The 15,145-nt window shown below is 46.3% G+C and overlaps 1 protein-coding gene across 2 annotated transcripts in view; it reads left to right on the top strand.

Moving 5' to 3' along the window:
* The first annotated feature begins 2,945 nt into the window (after positions 1-2,945).
* Positions 2,946-15,145, top strand: part of UBE2D3 (ubiquitin conjugating enzyme E2 D3) — a 103,534-nt gene continuing 91,334 nt past the window's right edge. Inside the window, exon 1 of one of the 2 annotated variants that reach the window (XM_077476646.1) lies at positions 2,946-3,172. In XM_077476646.1, the coding sequence (XP_077332772.1) occupies positions 3,149-3,172 (24 nt within the window). In that variant the 5' untranslated portion in view covers positions 2,946-3,148. The remainder of the gene's footprint in view (positions 3,173-15,145) is intronic. The other variant, XM_077476645.1, reaches the window with a different exon arrangement.

Raw genomic sequence — 15,145 nt, 5'->3', positions numbered from 1 at the left:
GTGTGAGCTGAGAGTGGGGGGCGGGGTCAAGCTGCGCTATGTGTCAATAAACACACACAGCCTGGTTCACAAGTGAGCCTATAGGAGTGCCACCATATGTAGAGGCTTCCTAGGGGGGTAGATTGGGAAGAAAAGCCTGGAGCGCCAGGGGGCGACCCCAGAAGAGTGTTTATTATTTTTCAAAAAAATCATAGCCTTTAGAACCGCTTTAACTTTTTTGCTGCCAGAGACATTTTTGCACACGTTTAAAAAATCATTTTAGACCTGAAGATTACACAAAACCCCCACACATTATATATTTTCTAAAAGAAGACACTGAGAATAACATAGTGGCAGCACCAATAGTTTTTATGTCAAAGAAATTGATGTCCTTTTCTCCCACAAATAGAGCTTTCTTTTGGTGGTATTTAATCCGTTTTTATTTATTGTACTATAAACAAAAAAAGCAACAATTTAAATTAAAAAAAAAAAAAGTACCTTCTGCTATAATAAATATCCCCAAAAAAATGTAAAACACCAATTTTCTCCCTCCGTTAAGGCCAATATGTACCGGTATTCTTCTACACTTTTTTGTTTTAAAAAAAAAATCCCAATTAGCGCATATTGATTGGTTTGCGCAAAGGTTATCTCATCTACAAAATAGGGGATAGATTTATGGCATTTTTTACTAGTAATGGCGGTAATCCGTGATTTTTTAGTCGGACTGAAACATTGCGGCAGACATATCGGACACTTTTGGGACCAGTGACATTTATATAGCGACCAGTGCTATAAAAATGCACTGATTACTGTATAAATGACACTGGCAGGGAAGGGGTTAACACCAGGGGCAATCAAGGGGTTAAAAGTTCCCTAGGGAGGTGTTTCTAACTGTTGGGGGAGAGGACTGACAGGGAGTAGAGAGAGATCGCTGTTCCTAATCACTAGGAACAGATGATTTCACTCTACTCCCCTGGCAGAATGGGGATCTTCTTTGTTTACACTGGCAGATCCCCGTTTTGCCTCTCTGTGGAGCAATTGTGGCTGGCTGGCAGACATTGCAGCCGCACGCCTACTGTATCTATTGCAGGAAATGACATATACCTACGGCGATTCGTGCGATAGACCCGACCTGCTGCAGTATAATGATGACGGCTGGTCCACAAGTGGTTAAAGCGGAACCATACATTTCTCAGCTCCATCGATGCGGCGTCCCCAAGCTCCCCTCCCGGCCACTGACATCTTCGGGTGGCCAGCTTCTGGGTCCCAATTGCCAGCCGCTGTCATTGGCTGGGAGGGGATGGGGACACTCCCGTGCATGGGAGTTCAGTCAGCTTCGGCATTGCATGCCCAGCTCACTGTACAAGGGGGGACAAGCAAGTAGGTAGTCTTGCTGCTGAAGAGACAAAGCATGTGTCTTCTGCATGTAGCCCCTTTTTCATGCCTGGAGGCTTGTCATGCAATTTGACATGTCTAAATCACGTGAAAAGTCGCACCCTATTGTCTCCCCTATGCACACACAGGCGTTTACAGGGCATCGAAAAAGTGCCCCTCCCCATTAAAATGAATGGGCAGCGCCCGGTTTTAACCCTTTATGCAGCCACTAGCGGGGGTTACAATTGCCTCTAAAATCACGGTAAAGCGCCTTCATCTTTGGAGCGCTGTACTAGCTGTGTATTTACCGCTCCTAAAGCTCCCGACCATAAAAAACAGTGGAGCAGTGCTGCAACCTGCCTGCAAAGCGCCGCTGCAGCGGCGCTTTGAACCCTTTTTTTAGCCGCTAGCAGGGGTTAAAACTAGCAGCCGAATAGTGCCCCTTTACTGCCAGCGCCTGCAACGCCCCATGTGAAAGTAGCTTTAATGTGTAACCCATGTACAATGCACAGTCTTTACCACATTTTTTCACACAACTTTTCTCCTGCCAGTAAAGGTATATTTATGAATATTATATAGGAAATAAATTCGTTCAGAGGAGCTGAGGAAAGCGCAGTGTTTCTGAGGCCATAAAGCACACATACAAGCTGCTTGGGGATACTTTTTATTCCCAGTACAGAATGGCATGTCTGGTATTGATGTTAGGGGGGCATGACATACAAACCAAGCACTGCTCTAGGGGCGTGCTCATGTTTTATCCAGCTTCTGATGCCCAGACTAGATAAAACTGTGCAGGCGGCGACTTATTTGGACTCCCGCCACTCCAAGTGAAGGCGCCGTCTCCATATCAACCACTGTAAGCGGGGTGGAGACGTCACAGGCCCATCCCGTGCCCGCGCACAGCCGTAACCCGCGCGCTTCTGGACGTTTCTGTCCCTTCGCGCTTTCTTTCTGCTGCCGACCGACCGATGTCACACACGCATCCTGCATGTACGCGGGAGCGAGCTTCCCGTTCTAGAGCGCGCGAACACTGGTACTACCCACACATAAGTAAAGCCAGCGTCACAGTACATAAGCGTCAGAAATGAACGACACGGCGGCGCCTTGTGTTGTAACTGTGTCACTCTGAGTATGTAATGAGCCACTATCCCCTTACCACATGAGGATAGGTGACGCACTGCCGCACCTCATTGCATAACCGGGAATGGAAGGGGGGAGAACCGCCGCTTCCGCTCGTACACCCATCAAGTGACATCACCCTCCACACATCGCCATGTTTTGTTCTTTCCCGCTGTTACCAGCGTTAGCTGTCATCCCCGAACAGCCCCGCGGGCACGCGCACGCTCGCCGTTGCGTCTCCGCGGACCACGTGAGAACACCAAATGGGCGGGGCTTACGCGAAAAAGGAAGAAGCTAACTCGAGCGAGCGCTACGCACTCTATAGAAGCTGCGGCGGCTTATCTGGGGGAGGGGGGTGTTGGTGACGTAGAAGCAGCGCGTGACGGAGGCCAAGCCTGCGAGCGGTGTCCAGGAACCTGGGGGGAGGGGCGAAGTGAGCACGAGACAAACTCGGCCGGGTCACTGAGCTGCGGTCAGCACACCCGCCTTCAGTCACCTCCCGCCGCGACGTGTGTGGGCGGCTCCTGTTTGTAGCGTGTCCCGGATATTGTAGAGAGGTGAGGTGGGGGGTGTAATTACCACCGCCTCCTCTATCTCCGCCTCTTCCTCGGCTCTCTCCTCCTCCGCCCAGCTCACCCGAACAACCCGCCCGGCACCGGCAGCAGCGAGAGGCATCATGGCGCTGAAGCGGATTCACAAGGTGAGGGACGCCGGGGCTGTGTTTGGGGGTGAGGGAGGGAGGGAGGGGCTCTAACACCCGGTGGTGGTGGTGGTGGCGGCCCAGGCCTCTACCGCATATATCCTCTCTGCGCAACACCAGGCGCCCGGCCGCCGCTCCCTCCCTCTCTCCTTTAGCCGAGCTCTCCCTTCAGAGCTTCCTCTCTATAGTAAGGCGGCCGCCGGGGTGACCGAGCTAATGGCGTGCTGTGAGGTGTCTCCCCCTCCCCCAATGTATGAGAAGAATGGTGTCGGTGTGAGTAAGGCGGGAGCTGTGTGTGTGCCTCCCAGGCAGCGGCGTCCATGGCCAGGCTGCTCCCTCCCTCCTCGGCTCATCATCCTGCAGTATAAGATGGCGGCGGCGCTGAGAAGAAGGGCAGCACTGCTCCCGCGCCGCCATCCATCCTCCTCACCCGGCTCTACATAGCTGGGTGTCATGTGTGCCGGGTGCTCACACGTCAGGCTGAGGGGAGGGGGGGGTTGTCATCTCTATATACACCCAGATCTATGATGGCCGTTCTAGTTTACATTGGACTCTGCCGCTTTCACTTTCCCCACAATGACGAAAGAGCTAGCACAGGGCTGGCCACATACAAACATCCTGCATTATTTCTCAGGGTGGCCCTCTACTACTCATGGCTTTCTGGTCTCTACTACGTTACTACACCTGTAGCTCCTCTGTCCTAAAGACTATAGAAGCAGCCCACCACTTCTACAGGGACACAGCGCTTTGTTTTTTTACCCTCTTAGTTCCTGGTAGACGGTGAACAGAGTTGTAACACCACTTGACATCTTTTCAGGTTATACTTATGTTTGTGGGCGGCTTTTCTTGTCACGCAGGTTTTGCGATCCTATAGAACAGTGTTAGCGACCCTTGGCACCCCAGATGTTTTGGAACTACATTTCCCATGATGCAGTGTAGGGGCGTATCATGAGAAATGTAGTTCCAAAACATCTGGGGTGCCAAGGTGCACCATCACTGTTGTAGAACATTGGTCTCCAAACTATGGCCCATCAAGTTGTTCAGGAACTACATTTCCCATTATGCCTCGTGTCAATGTCAGTTTCACAATGACTCATGGGATGTGTAGTTCTGCAACAGCTGAAGGCCGATAGATCCCTGCCGTAGAAGCTTATGGGAATGCAAAACTAATTTGAAGCATGTCAGGTGCGTTTTTTGTTTTGTTTTCCCATTAGCATCCCAAACTGATGCCATTGGAACTACCACAAAGTGTCAAAACTGAGTTCCACTAAGGAAGGTAAGTGACAGCACTTCCCTCTTAGACCCCTTTCACATTGTGCTATCAGCAGTAAAGCGGCGCTATTCGGCCACTAGCGGGTGGGTTCAACCCCCCGCTAGCAGCCGAAAAGGGGCTAAATCTGCCCGCAAAATTCCACCACAGTGGAATTTTGCTGGCGGTATGACAGCGCTGCCCCATTGATTTCAATGGTAAGGAGCGGTGGAGGAACAGTGAGTTCACTGCTCCAAAGAAGCTATCTGGACTTCTGACGCCCTGCCAGCTCAACGCTCCAGTGTGAAAGCTCTCAGGCTTTCACACTGGAGTGAAGGGAGCAGCGGTTTGCAGGCGCTATTTTTAACGCTATATCGACTGCAAACGCCCCAGTGTGAAAGGGGTCTTAGGGATCATCTATACACATTGGGCTTTAAGTGGTCCTTAAAGCGGGGCCCCACCCAAAAGGGAAAGCTCTGCTTATTCGCCCCTCCTGCCACATTTGGCATCTTTCGGGGGTTACCTGTTTTGTACAGGTACTCTTTCCCACTTCCGTATGACTTTGCCATGGCAAACTCATCTGAAACTGCCCCCCCTCCTTCCCCTGCCACTGAGCCATTCACAAAGCGAAGCACCCTTTGCGCATGCACAGGAGGTAATCGGCTCCACTGCTGGTTTCCCTTGCCCTAAATGACAGCAGCACCCGAGAGCCGACCGGCTCAGGTGAAGACAACGATGGATTCCTGGATAGATAACTTTCCTAATATTAAAAGTCAGCGGCTACAGTGTTTGCAGCTGCTGACTTTTAATTTTTACTGAAACATGAAGCTCCACTTAAAGGTTTTTCACCTTGGTGCATTCTATGCGTTAAGGTAAAAGAAAACTTCTGTGCTGCAGCACCCCTCCTTTTCTTGCCTGATCCGATAATGTGCACTGTCGCAGCGTCTCCCGTTACTGTCTCCTTCATTGGACAGATTGATAGCAGGTCCTGTCAATTAAAAGCTGACATGGGTGCAAGTCCCACTGTCAGTCAATGGATGCAGCAGCGGGTCTCAGGAGCAAACGTTCGCCCACAGGTGCCCCCCAGGGAAAGGCGCTCTCAGCTTAAGAGGGGCCTGGAGCACTGGCAGGGGACCCCAGAAGTTAGAAAGGTTGCACGGGGGCTCTGGCACAAAGCTCTTTAGGTACGGTACTGGTATGTCATCCCTTCAGAGTGTATGTGCCGAGGATGTCTCCGGTTGTGCAGTTGACCATAGAAGTGAAGAGAGGTTGGGTCGTCTCTGATCATCTCTGTGATCTAGAAGGCCAGTAGCGGCGTCATGATGCATCTTCTAGTTTAGGACAATTTTTTTTTTTTTTTGTTGATCTGTTGCTAGAGAGATTTAAAGGTTTTATAGTCTCCAGAATTTTCCATACAGGTGACCTGTTATGCTTTATCACAAAGGATGTTAACTTTTATTGCTATCACAAGAAATGTCAAAAATGTAAAGGGGCTCTGTGTGTATGTAGATGGAGATTATATATAATCACAAAACTTGGTACACGCTGAGCAAGGTCATTGCCTTCAAGCGGATTTGCTGAGCCTTGGCATATACAGGATCTCGCGTCACAAGTGGGTACACCCCTCACATTTTTTTAGTGAATATTTTATTATCTTTTCATGTGACAACACTGAAGAAATTTGCTACAATGTAGTGTGTACAGCTTGTATAACTGTAAATTTGCTGTCCCCTGAAAATAACTTTACATGCAGCCATTAATGTCTAGACCGCTGGCCACAAGTGAGTACACCCCTAAGTGAAAATGTCCAAATTGGACCCAAAGTGTCATATTTTGTGTGTCCTGTTATTTTTCAACACTGCCTTAACCCTCTTGGGTATGGAGTTCACCAGAGCTTCACAGGTTGCCACTGGAGTCCTCTTTCACAACAAAATCCCAGAGCTGGTGGATGTTAGAGACCTTGCCTCCACCTTCTGTTTAAGGATGCTCTACAGATGCTCAATAGGTTTTAGGTCTGGAGACATGCTTGGCCAGTCCATCACCTTTACCCTCAGCTATCATGTTGGATGGCTGCCCTGCGGCCCAGTTTCCAGAGGGAGGGCTTTATGCCTTGCTTCAGTATGCCACAGTACATGTTGACATTCATGGTTCCCTCCATGAACTGTAGCTTCCCAGTACTGGGAGCACACATGCAGCCCCAGACCATGACACTCCCACCACAATGCTTGATTGCTGGCAAGGCATCAAGGTGGGGAAGAAAAAGTGTCACTGCTCCAGGTGGGTCTAACGAAAGTAAACCTCTTCACCAGTTTAGAAGCCACAGGTGCTGGCACTGCATATAGCAATGGATAAGAAGTAATTCTGGACTGCCGCGCTCCAAAAAAACAAAAAACTGTCCTTTATTCAAAATACAAGATCAAAAACTGACGCGTTTCACACTACAAATAGTGCTTAATCTTAGCTCTGTTTTCATATGTGGGCTCTACCCACGTATGTGTTCGCTTCTGTGTGCAAGCTTAGTGGGACGGGGTGAGTTTTAAAATGTTGTGGTTTATTTTTTTTTTTTTACACTGTTTAAAAAAAAAAAAAAAAAGTGTCCCTGTTATTCCTATTACAAGGAATGTAAAAATCCCTTGTAATAGGGGGAAAAAAAGCATGACAGGACCTCCTTTTAAATATGATATCTGGGGTCAAAAAGGCCTCAGATCTCATATTTACACTTAAATGCAATAAAAAAGTTATTAAAAAAAATAGCTCTTTAAGAGCTGTGGGCGGAAGTGACGTTTTTGACATTGCTTCAGCCCTGCGTTGTTATGGAGACGGGTGGGGGCCATCTTCCCCTCGCTTGTCTCCATGCCCAGCCAGGGTGGAGAGCACCGGGGGGCTCTCCCACCACCGATAATTGATCTTGTGGTGAATCGGCTGCAGAGATCACGCTTGTCAGAAACCAGACTGCTGGCTGAACACGAGGATACTGGGGTTATGGCAGCTATTTGACAGCTCCCCTGTCAAACTAAGGACTTATATCGGCGTGTGGCGGTCTGGAAGTGTTTAAGGTACTTTAAAAATTGAGTTTATTCAGCATGAAATGGAGCTTAGTTGTGTAGCATGAGGCTGTATGTTCTGCAGTACTTACACTTTTGGTTAACCATGAGAGAAATAAAAGCTAAGAAATATTCCTTTATCCCATTGTTTTGCAAATCTATGTACACTGCGAACTGTGACTGAATCGGTTCTGATATTGCTGTTTTTCTAACCCAACAGCTTATTATGCTAAATAGAATCTTTATTTTCAAACAAAATGAAGATTTCCTAACCAGCGAGAGAGTCCTTAAATTTTAAAGAGCACCTGTAACTTCAGATCCATCGTGGCAACGTCCATTTAGCAGGCAACCGCTCACTAGTCAGAGGAGCTGTCGCTGTGTGACAGAGTTGACAGTCTTTAAAAATGATTTAAATCAAGCCTGGTGTCACATGAAGATATAATAAAATATTTACAAAAAGTGAGGGGTGTACTGACTTTTGTGTATGTATATATGTGTATGTGAATTAAAGTATACAGTTGGCGTAAAATCATCTTTTGCATTAGCCAAAAAAATTGTGCCAAGTAAATAGATGCCTAATATGTCATGCTTTCAATTTTTTTTTTTTTTTTTAACTGACCAGGATGTGGTGGTAGGGTGATCACATCTACTGTTGCCTATAAAAGTGATCTTGTGGTGAATCTGCTGCTGGGACCACTTTTATCTGAAAGCTGACCGAAAAAAGATAACAGGGTTATGGCAGCTAGCTGCTGCCATAACCCCGGTATTTAACCACTTGAGGACCCAAACCTATTTCTGACATTTGTTCAGAAAATCGTCAGAGACCCTAGAGCAGGCATCTCCAAACTACGGCCCTCCAGTTGTTCAGGAACTACAATTCCCATCATGCCTAGTCATGTCTGTGAATGTCAGTTTTACAATGCCTCATGGGATGTGTAGTTTCGCAACAGCTGGAGGGCCGTAGTTTGAGGATCCCTGTCCTAGAGAATAAAATTGAGATCTTTGTCACACTGTATTTGCATTAAAATTAAATTTTTTTTTTTTGTTTTTTTCCAAATACCATGTGAAATAAAAAAAATTGCACCACACACCATTCTCTAGAAAGAGAGAACAGGTGTGCCACACTAAGTGCAGTAATAAACACTTTTTTAATCATTAAAAATCAAAGCAAAATGGTATAGAGGCATATAAATGATTTCCGGAGTAACACGGTGCTTCTGCGGTCCACGCTGCTGTCCTGTTACCCAGTCAGGCTGGGTGCAAAAATGGTCCGGAGGAGTCAGCAGATTCACTGTTGGTATTGCTGTGATATCCTTATACTCCAGTATATGTATCCTGGGCATTCCGGACATCCCCAGTTGACAGTATATGTATGTACCTTCCTGGGTCATGCTTTTATCATTCTATTTATTATTTAATTAGTCATATTTTATTATTTTCCTAATTCGTCTAATTTCCTTTAGCTGTCAAATCCTTATTAGTACTTCACAGCATAGGGTTAACTGTTAGATCAGTACATTCCTTCCCCCTTAGCCTTATTTAAGTCATGCCCTTCCCTTGTGGTAGCTGGATCTGAAGAAACAACGGAGTTGTGAAACGCGTCATCCCATTGGCTACCCGTATCACGAGACTTCCGGCCCCTCTATGTTTGCGTCCCAGGCTGGAACGCACTTCCGGTTCCAGTTTCCGGTCCCTGAATAGAGTATAAAAAAAATGAGTAGGGCCCTCTGATCCCTCTTGTATTGTAATTGTACTGTCTTCCCTGTTAGAGGAAGTAAAGGGGGGGGGGGGGGGGAAATTAAAAATAAAAAACACACCCTGCAGGGCAAAGGCATACTAGCTCATTATGAATAACTTACCTCCCAAAGCGGTCCTCCGTCTTCCTCTTCGCTGTTGCCATGGATTCTGGAGCAACTTCCGGATTTCGCGGCTCTGGTGCTGTGATTTGCCGGAGCCGCGATGACGTCACTCCCGCGCATGCGCACGGGAATCGAAACTCGCAGCATATTGCCGCGGCCTGCCCAGTGCGCCTGTGCCCTGCTGTCTACGGAGCATGCGCCGTAGACAGCGGTGGCTGTCTTCGGGTAAATATCTCCTAAACCGAATAGGTTTAGGAGATATTTCTTGGACCTACAGGTAAGCCTTAATCTAGGCTTACCTGTAGGTCAAAGGGGTTTATAAGGCTTTACAACCACTTTAAGCAATGCGCATACTGTTGGCGCTATATAAATCCTGAATAATAAAAAAAGTCTGGGCTGAATGAGGAAAAAAACATTGCCGTCCGACATTCGGTGCAGCGTTAAGAGGTAGAAAAAAAAGTTTGTGTTTTTCTGGCAAAAAGCTACACTCCTGTACAGAAACACTCTGGCGAAATGACTCAAAGTGAACTCATGCTTTTAACTGCTTTTGCCCCGGAAGATTTTATCCCCTTCCTGACCAGAGCACTCTATACAATTTGGCACTGCTTCGCTTTAAGCAGAACAACCCCACCCCAGAGCCTCCCTTGCAGCGTTTTGCGTGTGGATTTTGGCCACTAGCGGGGGCTTGGTGTGAAAGGGGTCTTAGTACTGCTTTTTCTTGTTTTTGTAGTTGCTTTGCCAGGCATCGCCTCTAGAGAATGCTCTTACTGTGGAGCACACCATGTATAGGGCATATTGAGGACCCCCCCCCCCATACACCACCATAGCACACAGTAGTGCAGATTGACTCCCAAACTAGAATAGTGCATGTGGATGTTTGTTAGCGGGAAAACTCCAAGAAAAAAAACCTCATGCTTGGCCACAGCTAGAGACCTGTAGTCTCTAGGTGCCACGTATAGAATGTCCAGCCACTTGTACTGGTGGCTATCAATTCTTTTTGATTTGCCCAAATGCGCCACTTTTGTGCTTGGAAGTATGTCAAATATACATGCGTGGGTAAATGTAAACGCTGATCACTTCTGCCTTAGCATGAGTGTGCCGGTATACAGCCATTCACTTTTTTATTGGAGATTATATGGTTTGCTTGGGGAATTTTCAGTTATTAACCACTTGCTGCCCACCCATCGTGAATTGACGGCTGGGCAGTGCGGTTCTCGATGGACGTCCTATGACATTCACCCAGAACTGCTCTCTCGTGAGGTGGCTGTGTCGCTAGGACACAGCACAACCCCGATCTCTGTAAAGAGCCACAGCTCTCTAACCATGTGGCTGTGTCCAATTACAGCCGGTCACATGTAAACACGGAGATGCTGGTAATCGGTGCTCCTTTTCTCGCACTGACGGTGTGAGGAGAGTCAATTGGCGGCATCTCCTCAGGACATCTAGGGATGCAATCGGGGCCTAATTGTGCCCACCTGGGCTGCCTCATCAGCGCCCATTAGTTAAGGAGAAAAATTAACTTTACTAAATTTACTGGCAAACTTTTTTTTGGGGGGGGGGGGGACCCCCTGAAGTGATTACCACCAAAACAGAGCTCTTTGTGCGAAGAATTATAAAAAAATTCACATGGTTACAGTGTAGCATGACCAATTGTCATTCATAAAAAATGGCCTGGGCAGGAAGGGGGTGAAAGTGCCCTGTACTGAGGTGATTTTTAATGAGTATATTTGCCCAGTTGATCCAGTGGGTGTTTTCAGTCTGATTTGAAACAGTTCTGCTGCAACCCCATTCCCTCAATCATATTAGAAAGTTTTTCTGTCAATTTAGTATTTGGTATCTGATTATATATAGCTGTTCTAAAGATAGTTATAATCTTTTAAGTATATTTAGAATTTGTATCTTTTTTTTGTTTAGTATGGTATACTAAATTGTTTTCTTTATTCTTTGGTTTGAACTTCAGCTTGTGGAATAAGGCTGTAGCTGGATGATCATATATCCCCAGCCAGGTGTTAAGCCCACTTATTTTTCTTTGCCAATATTAGGAATTGGTGTATAGTAGCCTTTCTTTATGGCACTTGCCTTAGTCAATAAAGCACTCAGAGTGTAAGAATGAGTTTTTATCGGCTGTGTGAAGTCCACCCACTGTGTTGTTTTCCAAATGCAGCTCAGTGCAAGTGAATAGCACCTTATCCTCTTGACTTGCATTAAAGCGGGAGTCCACCGGGACTCTGCGTGTTTTTTTTTTTTTTTTTTGTTTTTTTTTATTTATTTTTTTTTTTTTTTAAAAAGCCAGCAGCTACAAATACTGCAGCTGCTGACTTTTAAAATAGTGACACTTACCTGTCCAGCGATGTCGGCACCCGAAGCCGATCGATAGGTCGTCTGTCGGGTCCTGCCGCCGCCATCTTGGGTATGGGAATCAGGAAATGGAGCCTTTTGGCTTCATTTCCCGGTTCCCTACTGCGCATGCGTGAGCCGCGCGACGCAATCCGGACGGTCCCCGCTGCCTCTGGGAACTGTGTGTTTCCCAGCAGGCAGCGGGGCACTTGCGCAAAAGGGCGGGCAGTTGCGGAAAGGGGCGTAATCTACGCCCCTTTCCGCAGACGGCTATCCTGGAAGTGGGTGCAGTTACCTGGATAATCCAGGTAACTGCACCCCTCCCCCCTGAAAGGTGCCAATTGTGGTGCCGGAGGGGGGGGGGATTCCGATGAGCGGAGGTCCATTTTAGGGTGGACCTCCGCTTTAAGCTGTGTTTAGGAATCGTATGTATAGTGGGCTAGCTTCACATAGATGCTGAATGTTTCAATTTAGCCGATTCGTAATGGTATGGTTAAGCCTGCGCTAAATGCATGTCGCACATTTTTCATGGCCGCATAGAGCTTGTTCCTGTGTACGCAGACTTGCATTAGGGTTATACTTGGGGGTGGTTGGCTGAGTGGCTAGGAGCAGCGTATAAAAGTTTTAGACATGGCTTAGTTTTATTTTTTTTACATTTTTTTTTCTTAGCTATTTACTTTGCATTTTTCTTACATTTTTAGCCAATCGTTTATATCTAGGTTATAGGAAGGCAAATTTTAACTAATTTTGTTTGGCAGTGTGATGCGGTAATATATTTTAAATCTGGCGCTTTAGGTACATCTTAACACCTCAAAAACAAAGGCACTAAATCCTCCTATCCTTTACTGCCTAGGAAGCTGCCATCTCTGCCTTTTTGGTCTGCAGTTGCCATGGTGCTGTACGTGAAGAGTTATAACAGCCATTTCGTGACTTGACAGTTGGGTTGAGAGCACAAGTAATAATTATGCATGTTATGCCTTAAAATTTTGGAAAATCATTAAAGTGTAGGTTCACACAAAAATGGAAACTCTGGTTTTCGGAACCCCCTCGTGTCACATTTGGCACCTTTTCAGGGGGGTGTAGATACTGGTCTAAGACAGGTATTTGCACCCACTTCCAGGCATAGACTCCCACGAGATGTATGGGTATTTTTTTTTTTTTTTTTCCTTCTTTGGGATCATACTTGCTGATACAACATTAGTCCCCCCTTCTGCTTTAACACCAAGAACTTTGCAATCAAACACTGCCAATTGCTCATTTTTAACAGCTCCGAGAGCAGGGTGGATAAAAATAGATTTTTACGCCAAAAGCATAAACAGTTGTCTGCTTTAAGATTTATTAATAATTTAGTTTATGCAGCATGAAATGGAGCTTGGTTATGTAGCATCATGCTATGTACTCTGCAATATTTAAATTTTTGGTAAACTCATTAAATTCAAGCTCTGCAAGCTGAGAAAATGCGCTGCATTGATGCATTTGCGCAATTTCACTGTAACCATGAGATAAAGTTCAGAAATATTCCTTTTATCCCATTGTTTTGAAAATCTATGAACTGTGATTGAATTGTTTCTGATATTGCTATTTTACTAACGTGACAACTTATTCTAAATGGGAAACCTTAATTTTGTTTGTAAAAATTCTAACTACCAGCAAGAATGGGCCCTTTCAGGTAAAGAGCACTGTCCATTCACATACTCCATGTTGGTGCCTCTTAGCAGGCATCCACTCACCTGCTGCCGATGCGTCCTTCAGCCATTCCATTAAAGTGAATGGGACTATTGGTGAGTCAACAGGGGGACAGATGACAGTTGCTCTTTAAAAAATATTATTTTGATCGAGTTGATTTTTACTCAAGCCCTTTTACCAGTGATTTAAATCGACTTTATTTAAATAAAATCCACACGGACAGAGCTGGCGGTCATTGTTCTATGCTTGGGACCCCCCTCTCATGAGAGTGCTGGTCTGTGGAGGGGGAAGCAGTGGGCCGCTCTGGCTCCCTGAGAGTCCAAGCATGTGGATAGATCCCAACCATATGGTCACAATCCTTCCTGAGCCTGGTCCGACTCTGTGACGTCAGCCGACAGTGGGCTCAAAACAGGTCACAGGAGTGTAGAACAATCTTTACTTTTGTGATCCACAGGGCAAGTACAGCCAAAAAAAAGCTTTAGCTGTACTTCTCCAAAGTATCGGGAGTGGTTTTTGGGGGACCCCCATACATTTATTTTTTACCCGCAGTGGAAGCTGGCCATAACCTTGTAAAGGTGCAGTGTGTATACCTGAATTTAGGAGCACACTGGCTGTTCTCCCTTGCTGGCATGACAGCTCTTCTAGGCAACTTGTGGGAGCTGGAAATGCCTGTGCAGCGTAATTTACAGCCAATGATCGTAATCTGCCCAGTAATGAAATCCCTGTAGGGTGGCTCCACTCAGTGGAAGAGTAACAAAACCATCCTTGGGCAGCAGCATTTTTGGCACAGGGAAAGGGTAGTGTTTAAATGCACTCATTTTACATGGTCTTGCCTAACAAAGGCAAACTCCGGGTAACACTTTAACCCTTTGTCAGGTCTGTGTCATAGCAGGGGGTATTACACATGTCAGATTGTGTGTGTGTAAAACTGACAAGCAGACCTGACACATGGAAGCATTTGGGCGGTCGCACTGCCGCCCAATTTCTTCCACACACAGTAACTGCACCCCATGTAAACCCATTGGGGTTGGGAGTAGTAGTAGGGGCTTATTTATATTTAGCTCCACCCTGATTATGGGTATAACCTGTTCCAGAAGGTGAACTTATCCTTTAAATAAAACTGTTTACGTAGGCCCATAGCTTTAACAGTGCTAGACATATGAAAGATTAAACAAATTTAGGACTTTGGCCACTGCAGCTCATTTTAGTAATTTGGTATATCTAAATTGAGGGAAAATAAAAGGCTTGACTACCGTTAACTAGGGATTTCTTTCCTGTGCTTCATTCGTCTCAATATAATATTGCCAGGAATTCTATAGACGCAGACTTGCTTGACAAAATTCTGCAACTACCTGTGTTCTGACGAACCAGTGTCTGAGGTCCCTTGCTGGTGCTGGCATTTTCTTCCCAGGTTATTATGAGACCTGGGTCTTTGGGCATCTTGATTGGCTGGATTACATCCAGCCACACGTGTTTTCATCTAGGTGCACAGGCACCATGTTTAGGATGTAGACTGAGCAGCGGTTGTGCTCAAGTCACTCTAAATCTGCTAATGCAGCTTATGCTACCTTCTCCCCAACCAACAGCGCTGTTGTTCAAAGCGGTCTCTGTTGCCGCTTCCTCCAGTATGGCGACATCTTAAAGGCAGATATGACAGCTGGTTCAACAGAAACTGGTTGGCATTCGATCAATGTGTACTGCAGACAGACTGGCTTCTGTTGGGCAAACAGCGGATTTCTGTAAAATGGGCATGCCGGTCTCTGATCATGGCTGAAAGTCAGTGTCCCCAAGCCCTGAT

This window comes from Lithobates pipiens, unplaced genomic scaffold, assembly GCF_037356315.1.
Source record: "Lithobates pipiens isolate NorthernLeopardFrog02 unplaced genomic scaffold, aLitPip1_a1.2 Scaffold_13, whole genome shotgun sequence".
Lineage (NCBI taxonomy): Eukaryota > Metazoa > Chordata > Amphibia > Anura > Ranidae > Lithobates > Lithobates pipiens.
Note: the sequence above shows the minus strand (reverse complement) of the source record. Positions and strands in the feature narration are given on the sequence as shown.